Below are 22,860 nucleotides of genomic sequence, written 5' to 3'. Positions count from 1 at the left end.
CCTCCCACTCTCACCTGCCCTAGGCAACCACTCGTTGACTTTTTGTCTCCATGGAGTTCTCCGTAATGGGTATTTCATATGTAGTATGTGGTCTTTCGTGACATATCTCTACAACATATCTCTACAACATGGATGAGCCTTGGAAAACTTATGTTAAGTGAAAGAAGCCAAAGTTTTCCAAGGTTCATTCAGTTTGTAGAGATATGTCAGTTCTTCATTCCTTTTTTATGGCCGAATGAAATTTCATTGAGTGGCTGTTCCACAATCTGTTTATCCATTCATCAGTTGACACACACTTATATTGCTTCCACTTCAGTCTGTTATAAGTTTAATTCTTACTGCTCTCTGATGGCAAGCAATGATCTTTGCAGTTATCCTGTTATTCTTTCCTTGCTGTTTTCTACATTTGGATGAATATTTTAAAATAATGTTGAACATTTGGGATTTTTAAGTCCTAAATGTATAAAAAGGAGGAATTCGACCAAGACATTTCCTATGAGGCTTTAATTTGCTTCGATACCTTCTTTCTCCTCCAACTGGAATTTGAACTCTCCAGTCATAGAGAAATATTTCCTTTTGGGTTTGAGTAAAATAAATGTATTTAGAAATAAGAATTGGGGTTTATTAAGAGATTAAATAAAATGTTGGAAATGAGCAGTGTAGGTGTTTTTGTTTTAACTTCTATACAAGGCTGTTTAAAAGAAAACATTTAGTGGCTGAGCTAGAAGGGAGAGGTGGAAAATACAAGATGTTCTAGGAGCGGAGAGGAGACAAGAACCTAGGGGCGGGTGGTTTCTGTGACAGATACTAGGAGCCTTTGTCTTTCCTCCTAGTGAACGCAGGATGAGTCAAAACGTTAGAACTCTCCAGGTCCAAGTGGTGGTTGCTATGTGAGAGTTCCATGGGTTGCCGTGTTGTGATACAGTGGAGTAGTCCTGCAGCACGTCCAGGTGCCTACCTAGCAGATTTAGAACTGGTTACCATGGCCTTGCTCAAGTCAGTTAGGGGTTGGAAACCCTTCTGGGTTTTGTGAATCTGACGAGGTTACCGACGGTAGATAGACTTCTCCCATCTCTCAGTTGTGATTACCCCCATAAAGCTTTGAGTTGGCATCCATTTATGTCTAGGTCAAAACCACTGAGGTTGTGTTGTTAAATTGTTCTCAACTATGTACCAAGAAACTAAGATCATGGCATCCAGTCCCATCACTTCATGGGAAATAGATGGGGAGACAGTGGAAACAGTGTCAGACTTTATTTTTGGGGGCTCCAAAATCACTGCAGATGGTAATTGCAGCCATGAAATTAAAAGACGCTTACTCCTTGGAAGGAAAGTTATGACCAACCTAAGCAGAGACATTACTTTGCCGACAAAGATCCGTCTAATCAAGGCTATGGTTTTTCCAGCGGTCATGTACGGATGTGAGAGTTGGACTGTGAAGAAAGCTGAGCACCAATAAATTGATGCTTTTGAACTGTGGTGTTGGAGAAGACTCTTGAGAGTCCCTTGGACTGCAAGGAGATCCAACCAGTCCATCCTAAAGGAGATCAGTCCTGGGTGTTCACTGGAAGGACTGATGCTGAAGCTGAAACTCCAATACTTTGGCCACCTGATGGGAACAGTTGACTCATTGGAAAAGACCCTGATGCTGGGAGGGATTGGGGGCAGGAGAAGGGGACGACAGAGGATGAGGTGGCTGGATGGCATCACCGACTCGATGGACATGAGTTTGAGTAGACTCCGGGAGTTTGTGATGGACAGGGAGACCTGGCGTGCTGCAATTCATGGGGTCGCAAAGAGTCAGACGCTACTGAACTGAACTGATGTACCGAGATTGATGCTTGACTTTTTTAGAGTTATAGTTTGTTTGTTTGTTTTCATCTGGTTTTAGAGTCAGGTTTACATACAATAAAAATTTTTTTACATATGATTTAACATATAAGGGCTATAGTTTCTAATTCCTAGAGATTTTACACATGGGATAGTTGACAACCAATAGCATTTATCATTACTTAGGAATAGGATGAGTAACTCTTATAAGCAATTTTGTTTTGAACATACTAAACTTTATATAATATATGCAGTGAAAAACTTGGACATTTCATCAATTTTAGTTAAGAATTTACTTGTATTATTTATTTATGACTGTGTATATATATTCACATATAAATATATATCAATGTATATATAAAATATACCACTTTGCCAGTGGGCGTTTTGGAGACATTAGTTTCATGAGCATTGTTGCAGGTTTAGTCAGCATTGTTTATAAGTCATGAGTATTTAACTTTCATAGTGATTTCTCTTAATAGTAAAAGTTAATGTAGTATAAGCTAAATTATGTGATGGCTACTGTATTTAGTGAAAAAATTGCCTTTAGGAAAAATTAATGATGTTTATTTAAACTATCGTACTAAATTCGCACTTACCCCCCTATTTTCTACATGCCTCCTCCACCATCTCTAGCCGCCTCAGTACCCCTGCCCCTCAAGATACCCAAGTTGCCTTAAAGCTCTACTATTAGAGTGACTTTCATTTAAAAGCTAAATTTTAAATGGCAGATGTCTTTCCTGCTGTTTTAATTATTTAAATTGGGGTGAGTTAAATGTTTTTTAAGAATTCTGTTAAGTGACACAGAAAACCATTTATTGGTATTAAAAAAATTTTTTTTTTAGTTTAAAAAATATAAGTAGATTTCTGTTTAAAGTTTTTTTTTTTTTTTTAAGGAATTACATGTTGTGTTTTACCTATTTCATGGCATTAAGGATGATTTCCTGTTTTTTTGGCCCTTATTAAAAATTATGTCTCATCCTACATTACATGCACAGCAAACTTATCTCTAGAACAGGTAAACACTGTTATACAGAATATTGTTCCTATTAAGTTACACTAGTGTTTCCTCCTGAGAACTAGTCACTTCATTTATGAACTATTTGAATGTCTTTTTTTAGGTACTGGGGATAGTACAACAAACAAAAAAAATTTCTATTCACACTGAGCATGCTTTCTAGTGACTAAGACAGACGAAATTTTAGGTAGTCAGTTAAGTGTTTTGAGTTGAAAACAAAAAACAAAAAAAAAAATGCAGCTTTATGATTTAAACAGTAGCTGTAATTTGAGACAAAGATCGTTGTGCTTCTAGATCTCACCCACAGGAAATTCACCATGTCAAAGCTTAACCTATGAAAATACTAACAGTTCCATTCACAAATAGGGGTTAACCTTATTTAAAATGGAAAAACAATTAAAAGTTCATCTCCAGACAAACCTTGCTGTAGATTTCAGTCTGCACTCAGCACAGCAGACAAAAGCCTGAAATGTACCATGTAAGATAAACACTCCTTTAGAAGAAATTGCTTAAAGTTTAGTAGGAAATTGCCATTGAAACTTATTCAGTGTGCTTCTTGATGGTTTACTGTGTCCTGGGGGGCCAGAAAACATTTTCAAGGGCTGTCCTTCAAATTTTACAATAAAATTGATGAGTAAGTGCTTTACTATAAACTAATAGAAGCTTAGTTTGTTTTACTTTTTAAGAAAAACTTGTTACAGTCCTTAGGAACAAAAGATAGTTGAATTTGGTTTATACTGATGAGGTGTATGCCTACAGTTAATAGTATGATAAAATTTAGTTACTTTTTAACAGCCTTTTGTTACATTATCATGCATGTGTAATAATGCAGCCACAGGAAAGACAGTTTCCTGTTGTACTTTTTTCCAACCCATTCTAGGCTTAGAAGACTCTTAGTATAGATGCACTTCTTTTTATATTTTCTACTGTTCAAGAATTGATAAACCATTTAGATTAGTCTTTAGTTGAAGACTCCAGGCAGGATATCTTTCTTCATTTTGCTGGCCTGCCTTGAGAGTAGTCTGTTCTGATACATCCTTTAAGCTGTAGAAGGAAGTTCTTTAAAAAGGAAAATCTTAAAAAATAAACCTTAACTTGGGCCCTTCTCTGCAAGGAGAAAGTGTGACTGTGTGTTGGTGGTGTGTGTATGAGAAACACACACGTCTTTGTCCTCCCACCTCAGAACAAGCGGCTGTAGCTCTGAACACTGGCTTTCTGTGCCTTTTGTTGTTGTTTAGTTGTCAAGTCGTGTCCAACTCTTTGCAACCCCGTCAACCTCAGCACACCAGGCTTCCTTATCCTTCACTATCTCCTGGAGTTAGCTCAGACTCATGTGCATTGACTCAGTGATGCTATCCAACCATCTCATCCTCTGTCATCCCCTTCTCCTTTTGCCTTCAATCTTTCCCAGCATCAAGGTCTTTTCCAGTGAGTTGGCTCTTCACATCAGGTAGCCAAAATATCGAAGCTTCAGCTTCACTATCAGTCCTTTCAATGAATATTCAGGGTTGATTTCCATTAGGATTGACTGGTTGGATCTCCTTGCAGTCCAAGGGACTCTCAAGAGTCTCCTCCAGCAACCAGAATTCAAAAGCATCAAGTTTTCAATGCTCAGCCTCCTTTATGGTCAACGCACATCCGTACATCTTGGTTAGATCAGCTTGAAGTCAAGGACCTCTGGAGAGGCAGGAGTGAAAACCCACCAGATGCTCTCTCTGGGGCCCTTCTCGCACTTCTGTAGTCCCAAATCCCAGTTAATTTTAGGGGGCTCATTTCCATCACAATTACTTAAAAACCTTCTCCTGCCCTTGCTAATAACACAGGAAACTGAAAACTTGTAATTTTGTCTCCCCCTCCTGATAGGTGCTGGATAGTTTACTAGTCCAGTATGGAGTGGTGGAGAGCTGTGAGCAAGGTACATGTCTTCTCAATTGCTTTCAAATTTGTAAAAGGAAGAAAGTAGGAAGAAAACTAACTTCTTTTCCCTCTTCTTTTTTTCTTCCTGTAGTGAACACTGACTCGGAAACTGCCGTCGTCAATGTAACCTATTCCAATAAGGAGCAAGCCAGACAGTAAGCAGTTTGAAACTTCTAATCTCTATGTAATAACAAGGTTAAATATAGTACTTTTATTTTGGGCTAGTGGGTAGCAGACAACTTTATTTTGCGAAGTTTGACCTTGCAAATCTTTTTAAGTTTGAATGTCTGATAAGAATCTACATCGGTTAAAGCCTTATTACATTTTCCATATAATGTTAATGCCAATAATAGTTATAATATGATGCTGAATTATATCCTGTTTGCAAAATGTTCTGCACCCGGGTATCACTGCTAAATTACGTTAAAGACCTTTTTTCCCCTTATTATTGGTATGATACATACATTGTTGCTGTTTTACCCAAAGCTGTTAAGTTGATCATGTGTTAAATGTTACGTTTACGTGTTCACTTATTTTTCTGATAATTACCAAATGTCATTTAGAAGTGTATAGGCATGGGACTAATGTAATTTGGTGGGAAAAAAATATTCCAATGCAATAGACAGGCAAAATTTCACAGATCAAAAAATTTCCCCTAGGAAAAGATAATTCTGTAGGCTTGGGAATAATCTAACAAACTGATTGGCCACTGGAGAGAAGAAATGAGGTTCCCGCAGATACTGCTTTTGACTGGTCTGCTCAGAACAGAAACGTGGAGGGCTGGCACACAGGGTGCCCAGTTGCGATCATGTTCAGGCGGAGCCAGACTGTCCTCTCTGTGGGGGAGCAAGGGCCATGCCGACGGACCCTGAGCCCCAGAGGGGAAGGGCACAACCAGCAGCACGGGTGGGAATGCAGCTGGGCTACCAAAGGCAGTGCTTGCCCGTGGAGGGACTATGAGAAGGAAGATGGGGCTGGGGAAAGAGATGGAAATCTGCATAACACAAGGGGAACTTTTCCTTTTAAAAGTCGGTCATATTTACATAGCTCAGAATTTTTAAAGTCTAGATGTGTGTACTGCAAATCTTCCTTCCAGTGTTGTTCCCCAACCGCTTTACTTTGCTTCCTTGGAGATAACCATGTAGAAGACTAGTACATCTGTGTATTCTTCCTCCTTTTTTACACAGATGATACCATAGCATTTGAGGGTTTTATACGTATATAACATGTCTTATAGTGCATAGAATTTGGTTGTATAGATGTGGAATGTCTTAGTCTCAAATTAGATTTTTAGGTCTCTTGCAGTTGTGAACAAAGATGTAGTGAATCCCTTTTGCAGTCATTTTGCAAGTGTATAAGTACAGTCATAGGTTAAATTCTTAGAAGTAAATTTGCTAACTCAAGAAGGGTGTGCCTTTTTTGTTGAATATTGATGAGTTATCCTTTCTAGATCTTGAATGAGTTTAAATTTCCCCCCAGCACTGTGAGAGTGTCCATTTCTCCTTAATTTTCCCTAACACAGGGCTTTATCAAACCTGGCCTGTCAAGTGAGTAAAAAGTAGTATCTCATCATGTTAGTTTCACATTTTTCTCAGAAGCCAGACTCGAGATTCACTTTTAATGCTTTAATTTGAGACTCTTAATGTATATTTAAATTTTTTTTTGAATTGAAGTACAGTTGATTAGTAGTGTTGTGCTAACTCTGCTTTATAGCAGAGTGACTCAGTTTTATACATATATACATTCTTTATTCACTATTCTTTTCCATTATGATTTATCTGAGAAGACTGAATATAGTTCCCTGTGCCAAACAGGAGAACCTTGTTTACCCATTCTAAATGTAACAGTTTCCATCTACCAACCCCAAATTCCTGGTCCATCCCTCCCACTACCCGTAGCAACCACAAGTCTGATCTCCATGTCTGTAGAGACTCTTAATAGGTTTTAAAATATTCAAATTTTCCTTCTCTTTGTATCTTTCATTTATTTAACATAAATGTTAACAGTTTATATGCTTAGTCGCTTATATGCTTAGTCACGTCCAACTCTTTGCGACCCCATGGATCGTAGCACACCAGGCTCCTCTGTCCATGGGATTTTTCAGGCAAGAATATTGGAGTGGGTAGCTATTTCCTCCTCCAGGGGATCTTCCCAACTCAGGGATTCAACCTGTGTCTCTGGAGTCTCCTGCATTGGCAAGCAGATTCTTTACCACTGAGCCACCTGGGAAGCCTCAACAGTTTATATGAAGACATAGAATTGTAGTATGAGTTGTAAAATAAACTGATGTCTCACAAAGTTTATTCTTTAATCATGATATGAGAGGAACAACAGGAAAATTTCACACTTTATACCTGAAGTAGAGTAAGGGTAAACGTGTGCGGTGAGAAACACAGGTGCGCCATTCATGGATATGATTCAGTTTTTACAAAGAGCTCTACTAAAGACTTGACAGAGCCAGCTCTCTGGTAGATGGAAAATAAGGGATGACGTGATAAACCCAAGGATATTTGAGGATTGTCAGAGGCCAGTCCCAATTGCCTCACTTGATGATTTATTACGTGAGGCTAGCTTGGTAAAGAGGGAAATGCTTAGTGTAACTAGTTATTTAGCCATATGGGAGAATGTAGGATACCTACATAGCTTTCCATTGCTTTGAAGAGATTTAAAGTGAGCTTGAATGGGGACAGGTTGACATTTAGCACCCCTACCCCCCCTTAAAAAATCCCGAAGCATGAGGAGTACAGGCACAGGGTAGACGGCGCGTCAGGGCAGAAGACTTGCCTAGCAAATGTGGAGACACTGCAATTCTAAAAGTACTTTGTAATGATTGTTAGAGATCTTCAGGATCCTGTGGATCACATGGAGGGAAGAAAAGACTGTTAGGAGTTTGTGGTTTAGGTAACTATAGCATCTAAACAAATCAGTTGGGCATTTCAAGGAGGGAAAGTCATCATGTCCTTTATTCTGGTAGTCAGTTCATTAACATTTATTGAGTGTCAACTACTGACCAAAGGTTGCCAGTGAATAAAGGCAAAGTTTCTGTCCTCAAGGGTGTGCCCCCTGGTGCTGGAAGAATATTTGGAGAGGGATTACTTGATTTAATTCTTGTCCAAGTTGAATTTTGCTTTTAAGAATCCTGGGTTTTCTCCACCTCAAGAATTTCAAAGATCAAAGAGAATTAGACAATAAGTGAGTATTCATAGGAAGTTAACAGAATGGACAAATCAGTTTTGTGGACAGTGTTATGAAAGTTGTTAGTTTTCTAGTAAGTTTTTTTTTTTTTAAAGATAGGAAGTGCACTTTCATTTTTAAAGCAGAATTAATTGTATTTGAGAGGCATTTGATAAAGTGGAGAAAGCATAGACTCTGAAGTCAGGCAGCTTTGACTGTAACCTTAACCTCTCTGAGCTTCAGTTTTCTCAACTACAAAATGAGGGCTGACAAGAAACGAATATATCTGTGCATATATGCCCATATTTATAGACAGTGGTCTTATCAAATGGCCTGGCACCCAGTAAATAATAATTCTGGCTCAACCCTTTGGTTCTGGGCACCGGCAGAGCAGCCAGACGTGGCTTGCGCGGGGGAAGGCGGGTCCATTCAGGACTTGTCTGCTGAACCCAGCGAGCCTGTTCTGAGCCCCACCAAGACTGTCTGCTGCCTCAGCTAAGCTGACATGATTTCTTCCTGCCTTTCCCATGGCAGCCATCCAAAGCTTACTTCTCTAGGTGATAAGGGCTGAGTTGACATTCCCAGTTGACTTCTTTTCTTTTTCCTTCGCGTGTGTTAACGCAGGCCTCTCTGTAACTGGGCTGCGCTTGTGGAGGTGTGAGTACCGTGTGGAGACTAGGAGGGTTCATTTCCAGAGTCTGGTTCCAGGGAATGGGCTCCCTGTGACACTTTTCTAGCTGTGACTCTGCTCAAGTTAATGTTCCTTAATATAATCCTACCTGTCAGATGCGAAGGTAGAAAGTCAATAGCTATTAAACATTTACCCAGCATTTTTCACTGCTTTTGAGAATGCCCTGTTATTGTACAGGATACTTCATTTCAGATAATAACTGGAGTTATTATAACCCTCAGGAGTTAGAGACCTAGTTCAAAAGCCTCTTTTTACTTAAAGCTCTATGAATGACACATTTCTTTCTTTCTTTTATTTTTTTTAAGAGGATTCCTCAGTAAGGCTATGTCTCTAAGACAGAATTTAACATGGAAATTCCTGCCACCTTGTGGATAAGAAAAAAATCAAAAGTTAACAGTGCTAATAGTACTAGGAAATACATATATTTGTTTTAACCACAAGCCTGAAATTACTAATTTCTTAGAATAGTAAATGAGTAAAAATAATGAAAACGTATTTAAATCAGGAATATGTATTTAGTGTACCTTGTTCTTGGGAGCAAGACAGCCTTGGATCTCATGGATAACCTATTCCTTCCATCTTCTGGGGATGCTCAGATAACAAAGACACTAATTCATTGGAAGATTTGTCATGGGTGACAAAGAAGTAACCCTTCAGAATTTCTACATATTTAGTTCTTTTTTTTAATTTTAGAGTTCCTATTTCTTTTCTTTCTTTTTTTTTTTTGTATTTAGGGCTGTTTGTTATCTAGTTCAGTTCAATCCAGTCGCTTAGCCGTGTCGAACTCTTTGCGACCCAGTGGACTGTAGCATGCCAGGCCTCCCTGTCCATCGCCAACTCCCAGAGTTTACTCAAACTTATGTCCATTGAGTCGGTGATGCTATCCAACCATCTCGTCCTCTGTCGTCCCCTTCTCCTGCCATCAATCTTTCCCAGCATCAGGGTCTTTTCAGATAAGCCATTTCTTTGCATCAGGTGGCCAAAGTATTGGAGTTTCAGCTTCAGCATCAGTCCTTCCAATGAATATTCAGGACTGATCTCCTTTAGGATGGACTGGTTGGATCTCCTTGCAGTCCAAGGGTCTCTCAAGACTCTTCTCCAACACCACAGTTCAAAAGCATCAATTCTTCGGCACTCAGCTTTCTTTATAGTCCAACTCTCACATCCATACATGACTATTGGAAAAACCATAGCCTTGACTAAATGGACCTTTGTTGACAAAGTAATGTCTCTCCTTTTTAATAAGCTGTTAAGGTTGGTAATAACTTCTTCCAAGGAGTAAATGTCTTTTAACTTCATGGCTGTAGTCACCATCTCAGTGATTTTGGAACCCAAAAAGTAAAGATTGTCACTCTTTCCCCATCTATTTGCCATGAAGTGATGGGACCAGATGCCATGATCTTAGTTTTCTGAATGTTGAGTTTTAAGCCAACTTTTTCACTCCTTTAACTTTCATTAAGAGGCTCTTTAGTTCTTTACTTTCTGCTATAAGGGTGGTGTCATCTGCATATCTGAGGTTACTGATATTTCTCCTGGCAATCTTGATTCCAGCTTGTGCTTCCTCTAGCCCAGCATTTCTCATGATGTTCTCTGCATATAAGTTAAATAAGCAGGGTGACAATATATGGTCTTGAGGTACTCCTTTCCCTCTTTGGAACCAGTCTGGTTGTTCCATGTCCAGTTCTAACTTGCTTCCTGACCTGCATACAGATTTCTCAAGAGGCAGGTCAGGTGGTATTTCCATCTTTTTAGAAATTTTCCAGAGTTTGTTGTGGCCCACACAGTCAAAGGCTTTGGCATAGTCAATAAAGCAAAAGTAGATGTTTTTCTGGAACTCTCTTGCTTTTTTGATGATCCTAAGGTTTTTCTAAAGATAAATTGTCATTTTATTTTTAAAAATTGAACTATAGTTGTTAACAATACTGTGTTAATTTCATCTGTACAGCAAATTGATTCAGTTATGCATACGTATGTATGTGTGTATTATATGTAATGCACTGAGCTATCTGCAGTGGCTCAGTGATAAAGAATCTGCCTACTATGCAGGAGCTGCAGGGGATGCGGGTTTGATCCCTGGGCCTGGAAGATCCCCTGGAGAAGGGAATGGCAACCCACTCTAGTGTTTTTGCCTGGGAAATCATATGGACAGAGGAACCTGGTGGGCTACAGTCCTTGGGGTCGCAAAGAGTTGGACATGAATGAAGCGACTTAGCAAGTATATATATATATACACACACACACACACATTCTTTTTTGTATTTTCCATTATGGTTTATCCCAGGACATTGAAAATAGTTCCCTGTGTTATACAGTAAGACCTTTGTTGTCCAGGGATTCTTTTTCTGGTGTGTTTTCTTTGTTGTTGGGGAATAGAAATATAGTTTATATATTGCAGCTATTATTGCAGATCTTTTTATATCAGCCTGAAGATTTGTATAAGGTACACACAGAAGTGTTAGAAATAATTTGGCTGATGGCTAAGGGGAGGATGTTGACTCTTAAACTTTGAAAATTATGTAAATAGAAGATTTATTCTAGAAAAAGGAACAATAGATCAAGTAGTAAGACAGAAATTTTTTGCCTTTTTTGCCATGCAGAGATAACCACTGTGAAATTTGACATCAAGTTTGGTAGACTTTGTCTCACGCATTACAACTTACTGTTTATTATTTACAGTTGATTTTGTTGGAGTGTAGTTGATTTATGATGTTGTGTTAGTTGCTGGCTATACAGCAAAGTTAATCAGTTATGAGTGAGTGAGTGAAAGTCTCTCAGTTATGTCTGACTCTGCATCTGCATGGACTATCCAGTCCATGGACTTCTCCAGGCCAAAATACTGGAGTGGGTAGCTGTTCTCTTCTCCAGGGAATCTTCCCAACCCAGGGATCTAACCCAGGTCTCCCACATTGCAGGCGTCTTCTTTACCAGCAGAGCCACCAGGGAGTGGGAAGCCTGTCCCTTCTCCAGGGAATCTTCCCAAGTTGGGGATCGAGCCGGGGTCTCCTGCATCGCAGGCAGGTTGTTTACCAGCTGAGTTAGTAGCTGGTAGCTACTAGCTTGGAGAAGGCAGTGACACCCCACTCCAGTACTCTTGCCTGGAAAATCCCATGGACGGAGGAGCCTGGTGGGCTGCAGTCCATGGGGTCTCGAAGAGTCAGACACGACTGAGTGACTTCACTTTCACTTTTCACTTTCATGCATTGGAGGAGGAAAAAGCAACCCACTCCAGTGTTCTTGCCTGGAGAATCCCAGGGACGGCGGAGCCTGGTGGGCTGCCGTCTTTGGGGTTGCACAGAGTCGGACATGACTGAAGCGACTTAGCAGCAGCAGCAGCTACTAGCTGCCTGGTAGCTACAAGCCAGGTAGCCACCAGGGAATCAGTTATGCATATACATATATGTCTTTAGATTTTCCCCATATAGGTCATCATTACAACATTTAAAATGCCAAAGATCATTCTGTAGACTTGTGCAGGTTGTCTTTCCATTAGCTGTATTTATACTATTAGTAATCTCTCTCTGGTATGTCATCCCTACCACAGTCTATGTAGCTAGTCCTCTGGTGGGCATCTAGGTTGTTTGCAGTTTTTGCCATTAGAACTAGTTTGGTAATGAAGTCTTTCATTGTTTCCTTAAGATGCCTCCCTGCAGTGGTATTATCAGGCTTTTGGTAATTATTGAATTTTATGTTTCAACTTCTTACTCTTGGTACAAGGATAAAATGGGATGCTGTGACTTTTCGATGATGGCTAAGCCTCATTTTGTTAGGACCTACATGATACCCAGCAGTGGGATCTAGGAATAAGGAAAAGATTTTAGACGTGGAATTTATAGAGTTGAAAGACCATAAATCTGGTCATTTATAGCTTTTCTGGTGAGGTGGCTAATGCCAATTCACAAAACGACCTTTCCGAGGCTCCTTGGCTACTTACTGTTCAAGTTGGCTTAGAATTCTGGTCTCTCTTTCACTACTCAGCTCTGTATGTGTGTACCATTGGATACATTTAACTTCTCTGAGACTCAGTTCTTCTTACTCTTTAATCCTCGAGATAAACTACTTATTCTTTCTTGCAAGGCCCTTTCAATGCTACCCTGTGGTCTACACCAATAAACTTAGCAATGCGATTAAGTGCTGCTAGCCAGCAAAACTGCTCATGGGTGTGAATTTCTTGGTGGTCCAATGGTTGGGACTCTGCACTTCCAATGCAAGAGGCACAGCTTCGAACCCAGTGCAGCCAAAAGGAAGCAAAACAAAAAATACTACTCACCGTCTTATGATTGACTCAAAATCACAGCAGAGCAATCAAGTGATGATGGGAAACAGCATTCTGAGTAATACACATGTGGGATAAACATCCTTGAGTTCTGCTGAACTGAATGCATATGTTTTGAATAATTAGATGACAGTTTTTGATCATGCATCTTGCATGTACAGTAAGGTTGGTGAAAATACTAGAATGTTTTCCCCTGAAATCAGCAGCCCACTAGATAACGTGGCGTAGAGAGGTTAATAGAGAGGCTGTAAACTCATAAGTACACAGTCTTCAGTCATGAGACAGTCATGCTGGCAGCTGACTCACTCCCGCACCGTCAGCTGTGTCCAGGTGTGGAGTGCCCCGCGGTGAGGGCTCCGGAGTGCGGCACACAGGGCATGCGCTCTGCTCTCTGACGGGAACAGCCTGAGTTTGGAGTCTTTGGGTCCTGGAGCACTGTGCCACCTGGCCTCCCGGTGAAGAGCGTCTTTTCTTTTCCCCTCAGAGAAATCTTCTGTAAGCAGCACAGTAAAGTTGGGAAGTTATAGTTTATTCCAAGTTGAGAGTTGCTTCTCCGGACACACGTGACTGTATTTGGATACACAGAAGCATCTGGTGCCCTATATGTTTATCTCTATTGATTTCCATAGAGAAGGACGTCTGTCTGTCTGTCTGTATATGTCTCTTAATCAGGAAAGAAGCTAATTAACTTTTTAGTAACATGGGCTGTAGCCTGCCAAGCTCCTGTGTCCATGGTATTTCCCAGGCAAGAATACTGGAGTGGGTTGCCATTTCCTTCTCCAGGGGATCTTCCTGACCCAGGGATGGGACCCACATCTCCTGCATTGCAGGCTGATTCTTTACTTTCTGAGCCACCAGGGAAGGGCTCCCCCACCCCCAACTTCTTTTTTTAAAGTAACATTACTGACTTAATTGCACAGTCACTTACTCTCTTCTGAAGTGCTCAGTTTTAGAGTGGGGAAGGATTAACATACGTGAACTGTTGCCTTTTATGTCCCAGGTGGAGTTGAGCCCTTCATTCCATTGGGCTCCTCCTCATGTAACCTTCAGGGATACGTTCCTCTTGGGCTTTGAAAAGCTTTATCTAATTTGTTGAAACATCTGTAATTTCAAACTTCCTGTAGTAAATGTACATCATCAATGTTAATAAAATTTCTAGCTGTTGTCTTCCTTTAGAAATAGCCAAAATACTTTAGGGCCCTTAATCCATGTATTCATTAGGAAAAAGGAGAGGGAAGAAGGCAGGAAAAATGTGTTAACTGAAGGTTCTTATATAGGGGTGTTGGTAAAACAAGTTTTTCTGTGTGTCTGCTATTACCTATAAAGCTTATGAAAAGAATGCCATCTTTAGCTACTTTTTTTAAAAAAATTGAAGTATAGTTGATTTACAATGTCTTGTTAATTGGTCTACAGCAAAGCGATTCAGTTACACACACACACACATACATGGGAAAAGAATGTCGTCTGATACAGAACTCACATGGAAATATCCCAAGATATATTGTATTTGGAAAAACAACAAATCACAAGACTATATCATGATCTCAGTTACTACTTTTTTAAGGACGTACTGAACACTTACACACCTTTGTGAGCATATGGAAAGAACTGGTCTGTTTGCAGAAGTTATCACAGTTAACAGTTACTCTGGGGAGGGTCTTGGAGGTCATGGTGACAGAAATTTCTTGATACTTTGTTAGTCTGTATGACTGGGATCTTTTAAAGAGTTAATTCGTATGCATGAACTGTAGGACAGTGATGGAACATCCATGGCCACTGACATGCGAAAAGGGCAGAATTCTGAGTCCTGAGGACATTGTATGGTTTTTTGCATCTGCCATGCAGTTTCATGGTTTTGTTACCCCTTTCGGTGCTGGGCCTATCTCTTAAAGTTGAAACGGAAAGATCTCCAGATAAAGAAAGCAGTATGTGAACCACAAATGATCAGTCTGAGCAACTAGACAGAGAGCATTTTATGCCTGTTCTTCTCTCCTTGCCTGGGTCGAACTCAGGGCCCACTGGAATACCATCTGAGCAAAGATTCTGAGTAACCCTGGAGAAAGCGTGAGGCCTTTTTTTTCTTTTTTTAATTTTGTTGTGCACTGGGAGTGTGTATTATTATGGTGATGTCTATATGGCAATATCTTCTCTGTCAACTTTTATTGAGTTCTTCACATTTAAAATATGTAGGTAAGCTAGAACACACCAATTTATCTTATAAACTTAGGAATCTTACACATTTATCTTATAAACGATAAGTTAAAGATGCCAGACATGGGTATTTACATAGAAATGTAAACAGGCAGAATCTGTCTATGGCATGAGGAGCCGAGGGGAGGGGCAGTCACTGGAAGGAGGTCCTGGTGGGGCTTCTGGGACACTGGGTGTCCTAGCTCTGAATTTGGAGATGCATGCTCACTGTGTGAAAATTCATTGAGATGTTTGCTTAAGATTGAGTACTTTTCCATAGTTCAGTTCACTTGCTCAGTCGTGTCCAACTCTTTGTGACCCCATGGACTACAGCACGGCAGGCTTCCCTGTCCATTACCAACACCTGGAGCCTGCTCAAACTCATGTCCATTGAGTTGGTGATGCCATCCGACCATCTCATCCTCTTTCGTCCCCTTCTTCTCCTGCCCTCAATCTTTCCCAGCATCAGGGTCTTTTCCAGTGAGTCACTTCTTCGCATCAGGTGGCCAAAGTATTGGAGTTTCAGCTTCAGCATCAGTCCTTCCAATGAATATTCAGCATTGATTTCCTTTAGGATTGACTGGTTTGATCTCTGTGCTGTCCAAAGAACTCTGAAGAGTCTTCTCCAACACCATAATTCAAAAGCATCAATTCTTTGGCACTCAGCCTTCTTTATAGTCTAACTCTCACATCCATACATGACTACTGGAAAAACCATAGTTTTGACTGGATGCACCTTTGCTGGCAAAGTAATGTTTCTGCTTTTTAATATGCTATCTAGGCTGGTCATAGCTTTTCTTCCAGGGAGCAACAAGTGTCTTTTAATTTCTGTACTTTTCCATAACAAGGCTCTAAAAAAAAAAAAAAAAAAAAAAAAAACAGAAAAAGTAAAGCTCCTCTTGAAATAGATGAATGGGTGTGTGGATGGATGGATAGATAGGTGTTTTCTTTTCACCACCACCCCTGTCGCCCTGCCTCAAATCAGATCGTAAATTCCACAAGGTCATGGATTGCTTTTTTCCCTCAAGAACAGGCTCATAATAGGTATTGAGTGATTTTATAGTGGTAAGTAACATGACTATTAAATTCTACTTCCTCCAGTGAGTGGCTCAGAGATTTTTTGTCCTTTGATTCTGAAAGTGTTTTAAATATTTGTTTTTAAGACCTTAAAGCAAGGGAGGTATGTGTTGTAACATCTTTTCTATTCTGATTTGGAAAGACTAGCCAGGAGAAGGAGAGCCCCCTCCTCTTGTTCTGTGGGGGTCCTCATAGACTGTTATTGACTTCATGGTGAATAGCTTAGTCAAGAGTGTTGTTTTTTGTTTGTTTGGGCTTTTCTCTGGCCACAGTGTGTATCTTCTGGGAACTTACTTCCCTGCCCACGGATTGAACCCAGACTTTAGCAGTGAGAGCACCAAGTCCTAACCACTGGACTGCCAGGGAATTCCCTAGTCAGAGTTTGACAAAATGGTTTTTTTTTGTGTGTGTGTGTGTTTTTTTTTTTTACTTTACTTTACTGGTAAATGGCTAATATGTTCCCTTGGAAACCTGTTTTCCCCATGTGTCCTTCAAAGGGAATGTGGGCGGGGAGTGTTAGGTGTGTTCTGGATTTGCTGTTTGCTCAGTGGCTTTATTCAGGAGCTTTAGAGCCAGGAATCCTGAGTGGAACAGCCTGGTTCCTCTTCCCACCCCTGCTCCCTGTTCACTTGCAGAGCTTTAGACAAGCTGAACGGGTTCCAGCTGGAGAACTTCACGCTGAGAGTGGCCTACATCCCTGATGAGACGGCCCAGCAGAGCCCCTCGCAGCAGCCTCGTGGCCGGCGTGGCTTTGGGCAGCGGGGCTCCTCGAGGCAGGGGTCTCCAGGGTCAGTGTCCAAGCCAAAGCCGTGCGACTTGCCTCTGCGCCTGCTGGTTCCCACCCAGTTCGTTGGAGCCATTATAGGAAAAGAAGGCGCCACCATTCGGAATATCACCAAACAGACCCAGTCTAAGTGAGTACTTCCTGGGGCGCGGTGGGTGTTTGAATCTTCATAAGAGAGTCTGTTGTTTGCTACTTCATGTCCTCCTGAACATGCTTATGATCCCTTCTTGTATGCTACTTGGGAATCTGGGAAAACCTTGTGATGTGATATCTTTAGTGTTCATTTTATAAAAACCTGGGGCTAAACCTTAATCTCAAAGAGAACTTTAGATTTTCACACATGAATGGAAAACAAATGATACTCCTGATGGGGGAGGCCCTGACCAACAAAAGGGCAACTTCTAGGTGTTTCTCTGCTCCCCCATCTCCTCTTCGACCTCAACTGATACTGCCTTCTGTGCTTTTAGAAGTAATTTTCTGGGTCCAACACAGAAGAGTTTTTTAGTCTTGCTTTACTTCAATGAAGAATAATTCAGTTTATGATCTGTAGTTATCCTGTGTTTAAGCCATGTAGTTAGAATGGTTCCTTCTTTAGGATGTTGTTTGATAGTTTTAATTTGCAGATTTTGGGAATTAGGAGATTCTCCATCAAATACTCTGGCTTTTTAGGAGTAGAAAGCAGGAGCTGTTTGTTTTTATTTACCACTGTAGTCCCAACACTGGGTCTGTTGATGGCTCTCATTTTTGTCAAATGAGTGAAATAACTGCATGTGAATTATGCTTAATTCTGTTAAAGTATATCTAAGGCACTGTCTCAGTTTTGGAGCTCCAATGATTGTATATTTATGGTTTTGCTTTAGTAACCATCCTGTTATGCTGTTTGTGAAGAATATGACCCAAAAAAACTTGATGATGAACTCTGTCCTTGCCCTTAGTTCTGTAAATTGCTATCAGGCACATCTCTGGGACAGTTGCCACCATATAGAGGAACTGTGGATGTAAGGGAGAAGAGGCAGTGTGTACACACCGCTCAAGTCATTCTACACAAAAGGGTAGGGAGACGGCCTTGGGTCAGCTACAGAGATGATTGTGGATCATTTTGCTTTTTAAATTTAGTGAGAAAAATTATTTTGTGTGGTCCAAGGAGTTAAGCAGAGTCTTTTTCGGAAAGTACAACTATGGTGCTGTGTTTGTTCCAGCAGGCTTAAGAGGTTATGCACGTTCATCACAGGCCCCATGGCAGCCTTCGGGTGGCTGGCCCATTTCTGATGTAGAAGCGAAACGAGCTGTGTCTAGTGGGGGTCACCACCCACTCCCCCCGAAGAGTGGCGCCTGGCCCTGCCTTCCCACACTTGGGAGTGGGAGAGATGCTGAGTGCTGGTTACCTTTGTGCAAAGTCGGTGGCCTTGACTTCGTAATGTTAGAGGGTAGGGAAGACAACCATGGCCCAGTCAGTTTTCATCTCAGATTTGCCTCATTTTAATACAAGAGCTTCTCTTTAATTCTTTATTTCAAGAGCGTCTCTCTTGCATTGATTCCCTGTTACCTGCAGAAACTAATTATTCAGTCGTTTCCCTTCCTCATCACATGGCAGATGAAAGTTGCTCCTTTTAAATTAAAGCTGCTCATTTCCCTGTCAGAGGAAAGAGCTTCTGTGATTTAATGAAACTGTTTGTTTTATTTAAGCAGGAAGATGGAGGATGGAGAGGGAAGGGAAGCGATAGTTGTATTCCATGATTCACTTGCAGCTCTGCCAACAGATTTAATTAACTCTTGCCATTGAAACTCGTCATTATCAGATCTTCTGCTTCTGTTATGGCCTCACAGGGCTGCCCTAATCTGTAAAGCAACATTCCTTACTCTCAGAGGATCAGAGTTTGGTAATCCTTAGCACAGTGAGCAGGTGGAAATAAACCAGGAGGGAGATGAGCCACGTCACCTACTGGAAGAGATGCAATACTTACAGTGATTGGAGACTGAAACCAGCGACTGGAGCGATGGTTCCTGAGATCAGATCTGTTACAAGATACTCTTTTTATTGGTCATTTCTAGATATTCCTTATTTGTTTCACTTCTGCATTGCCCTTAATTTTAGCTATAGGTTTTAATTCTGAGATAAATCTTCAGTTTTCAATTAGGCATTTAGGAAAATGAAATCCAAACCCTGATTTTATTAGCAAGATGTAGTGGTCATTCTCATGACAACGAGTTATATAGCCTTTCCATCTAGAGTTTGAGTAGTTGATTTTCTTTCTTGTACTTTTTAAACAGAAGACTTGTTGTTTTTGTATTTAGTTCAAAATGTACAAGTATGTACATTAAAATAAAAGAGTTAACCTCCATCTAACCCCCAAGGTGACCACTGTTGAGTTGGGAATATGTCTTTATAAGACTTGTTCCTCATATCTACTAACACATGTAGCTTTAAAAGAGAATTTATATCATGGTATGTAGTGTGTTTTTCTTCACATAAGATCGAGGACCTTTTGCTTTGTTGGCACCTCTAATTTTACCACATTTATGAACAACTGTGTGATATGGATATGTTCTTTAACCGTTTCTTCCTTATTGGAAATATCTTGGAAATACCAATTTTCTTTCTATTATAAATAGTGCAGCGATGAACATGCTTGCACCAGTGGTTTCAACCCATGGTGATGTTTTCCCCCAGCAGACATTTGTCAGTGTTTGGAGACAGTTTCGGTTGTCATGCTTAGGTGGGGGCGGGGGTGCTACTGGTGTCTACTGGGTAGAGGCCAGAGATGTTGTTCACTATCCTGCAATGCACAGATTGCCTTCCACACCAAAGAACTAGTCTGATCCAAAGTGCCAATGCTGCCGGAGGGTGAGAAACACCACTCTTAGCCCACGTGTGAGACTTCATCTGTAGGAGATATTACAAGAAGCAGAATTCTTGGGTCAAAAGATAATAAGCAGTTCAGCAGATTGTTCTGTACTCCGCACCACGCCAGAGGTGTGCGTGTCCCAGACACCCATCCTCTTGCCAGTACTGAATCGCATCTGTGCAGGTCTGGAAGAGAACACCACCTTGTTTCAAGGACCAGTGAGATTGAACATCACTGCGTGTTTAGTGGCCATTTGCTTTTTTTTGATATAGAACCGTTGCCATCTCTTTAGGGTCCACTCCTATCACTGTTTATTGTGGACTTTTCCTTGATCAGGAAGGCAAAATGTAGAAAGACCCCGGCAAGAGGAAACCGAGGAGTGAAATCCCCACCTGTGACGGATGGTGGTCACACTGCGTGAGTGGAGTCAGGAGCCCCCGACTTGTGGGATTTCAGCGCCAGTCCTCTTGGCTTGTGTTCCAGGCTCCCTTGTTCTTTGAGTGGAAGAAAGCCTTTTGTTTGAACCCAGACTCCTGGATGTGAGATGACTGACCTGTAGCCCTGAAAAGGAAAATTAAGCATGTGCAGCTTGGCCAGAATAAAGAGATGCCCCCTGCATGAGCAGAGAGAGGGAAATATTCTTGGACTTAACATTGGTCTCATCCATGGTGACGGCTTATCAAGACTTGCTTTTGAGGAAAGTGCGTCACCCACTCTTTGCCCAGAAGTGCGGTGACTGTATAGGTGGTGATGACAGACTGTTGTGAATACATGCTTACAGCTCGTTTCCCTCTCCCCTTGTGCCCACCCTAAGAATTGATGTCCATCGGAAGGAGAATGCAGGTGCCGCCGAGAAGTCCATTACTATCCTCTCTACCCCCGAGGGCACCTCTGCAGCTTGTAAGTCTATTCTGGAGATTATGCATAAAGAAGCTCAAGATATAAAATTGTGAGTAAAGAGGATTAACCGGTGGGGAGGTTGATATTTATGCGGTCCTGTTTTTGGGATGCTTTGACATAATTTTGGGAATTGCCAGCAGACAAAGGGAAATGCTGTCCCGAAGAGCGACAGAGGGTCAGCAGTGTTGTTTTGGTGGTTATGGAGCATAAGTCTTTTAAACGCTTCATTTTCATTCATGTTTGGCTATGTTGCGAGTGGTGTTGATGGGAAAAGTCCAGCTGTAAAAAGAAGGCAGTTGGGGTCACAGGAAGCTCACCTAAGGTCCAAGAAGCATCCCTGGGATTTACCCAAAGCAGGGACCCCAAACCCTCACTCCTATGCTTGGAGCTCGAAGGAGCTGGGCCTGTGTCTGCCAGCCCCCCTGCAGGAGCAGGAGAACGGAGCTGGGAAGGCCCCAGTCTTGTGCTGTGGGAAACTGGATGTTGATTCGGGTGCTTCAGGTTGAAACTCTAAATCTCTTGTGCATGGGAGCCTTGAGCAGAGGCTGGGTTCTCTGCTGCCTGTAGCATCTAGCATGGTGGTGTGCTGAAAGGAGGGTCCAGAGTAAGACACTGGTCCTAGCCTGGGGACCTAATGACCGGCATTTAATTTGGAGGGACCTCTGAAGTACATTACATGTATTTTAATTAGAAGGTATTATATGTTGCTTTATTATAAGATTAAAATTACTTTTTAGTATAGAGAAAAGTGAAGAAAAAGCCCACCACTTAGATGACCCCAGTGACATGTTAACACAGTGCTATGTACATGACTTGGAAAGTCAGAAAGGTACAAAATGAAAAGTGAAAGTCCCCTCTCTTACTCTTAGACTCTTCCCTCCAAAGTGTAACCCTGTTGAGTTTCTTGTTTCCCTCTGTAAGTCGTGCATTTTATCTCCAGGGGTGTATTTAAACATTATTCTAAAACCATGCTGTTTCGTGTTGTCGGTGGTGGTATTGGGGGTTTCAGAATATGGGTTTGAATAAGGTGTTTTCAAAGAGCTAACTAGAATCCATTATTGGAAGGCATTCCCTGAGATGAATAAAAGAAAACTTTTAAAAATTAACTCCTATCCAAATACTTGTCAGTGTTTTTTCATCCCCCTCTCTTCATGCGTTGCTAGAATGTGGGCTAATGGTCAGCAGGCTTTACAGTGTCCCTGGCAGAATGCTTCCCCTACGGTAGGCAGGAAGTCAATGTTTAATGAATGAATATTGTCCTTTTACCCTAGAATAGGTACACTTACTCTGATTGGTGGCCTTTTTATTTTCTTTTTCTTTACAGCACAGAAGAGATTCCTTTGAAGATTTTAGCCCATAATAATTTTGTAGGACGTCTCATTGGTAAGGAAGGACGGAATCTTAAAAAAATTGAGCAGGACACTGACACTAAAATCACAATATCTCCGTAAGTGCTGCCTTGCTTTCTTTAGAATTAGAAAACTTTCAAAAATACCATTTCCAAGCTATAGGTTATATATTAAGTGGATTACAACTCTTGGAGCTGGCCTGTACCACCCTGCTTATACTTCACTTCTCAAACCCATTTCCCTCCTGCCTGCTATCTGTTTCTAACCCACAGTGAAAGCATTCTCTATTCCCACTACAGAGGCAGGACACACTAATGCTTGCCATGTGTATTTCCTCACTGAGGTCTTGCTGGGGTTTTCTGGCATCTGCTCTGAAAGCTGGAGTGTGTAACCCTGCGTATTATCCATCGCTGTATAGCAGATTACCCCAACACTGGCCACTAAAGACAAGAGTAAACGTTCATTGCTCACCTGGTTTCTGTGGAGCGGGAATTCAGGGGCACAGCACGGCTGGGTAGTCCTGGTCTGGGGGGGTCTCTTGATGTTGCTGCCAAGCTGATGGCTGCTCTTAGAATGTGGCCTCAGCTCCTCAGCTCAGCTGAGCTCCCCCACAGGGCTGTTGGGGGCGTCTTCAAGTCATAGCAGCTCTCTTCCCTCACAGAGACAACAAGAGACAACCTAAGAGACAAGAAGACAGAAGCAGCTGTGTCTTTTGTGACATAGTCTCAGAAGTCCCTCTCTTTACCATTTTTTTCTGCTGTTGTTGACACAAGTCAGCTTCGGTCAGTGTGGGAGGGGCGGTCACTGGGGA

At 41.3% G+C, this 22,860-nt stretch overlaps 1 protein-coding gene across 3 annotated transcripts in view; it reads left to right on the top strand.

Annotated features, from left to right (window-relative positions):
• Positions 1-22,860, top strand: part of IGF2BP3 (insulin like growth factor 2 mRNA binding protein 3) — a 143,820-nt gene that overhangs the window by 101,048 nt on the left and 19,912 nt on the right. For all 3 annotated transcript variants that reach the window (XM_043462832.1, XM_043462831.1, XM_043462833.1), the window contains exons 4-8: positions 4,712-4,763; positions 4,857-4,920; positions 16,806-17,084; positions 20,615-20,749; positions 22,025-22,147. In XM_043462832.1, coding sequence (XP_043318767.1) covers positions 4,712-4,763; positions 4,857-4,920; positions 16,806-17,084; positions 20,615-20,749; positions 22,025-22,147 — 653 coding nt within the window. The remainder of the gene's footprint in view (positions 1-4,711; positions 4,764-4,856; positions 4,921-16,805; positions 17,085-20,614; positions 20,750-22,024; positions 22,148-22,860) is intronic.

Source organism: Cervus canadensis, chromosome 3 (assembly GCF_019320065.1).
Source record: "Cervus canadensis isolate Bull #8, Minnesota chromosome 3, ASM1932006v1, whole genome shotgun sequence".
NCBI classification, from domain to species: domain Eukaryota; kingdom Metazoa; phylum Chordata; class Mammalia; order Artiodactyla; family Cervidae; genus Cervus; species Cervus canadensis.
Note: the sequence above shows the minus strand (reverse complement) of the source record. Positions and strands in the feature narration are given on the sequence as shown.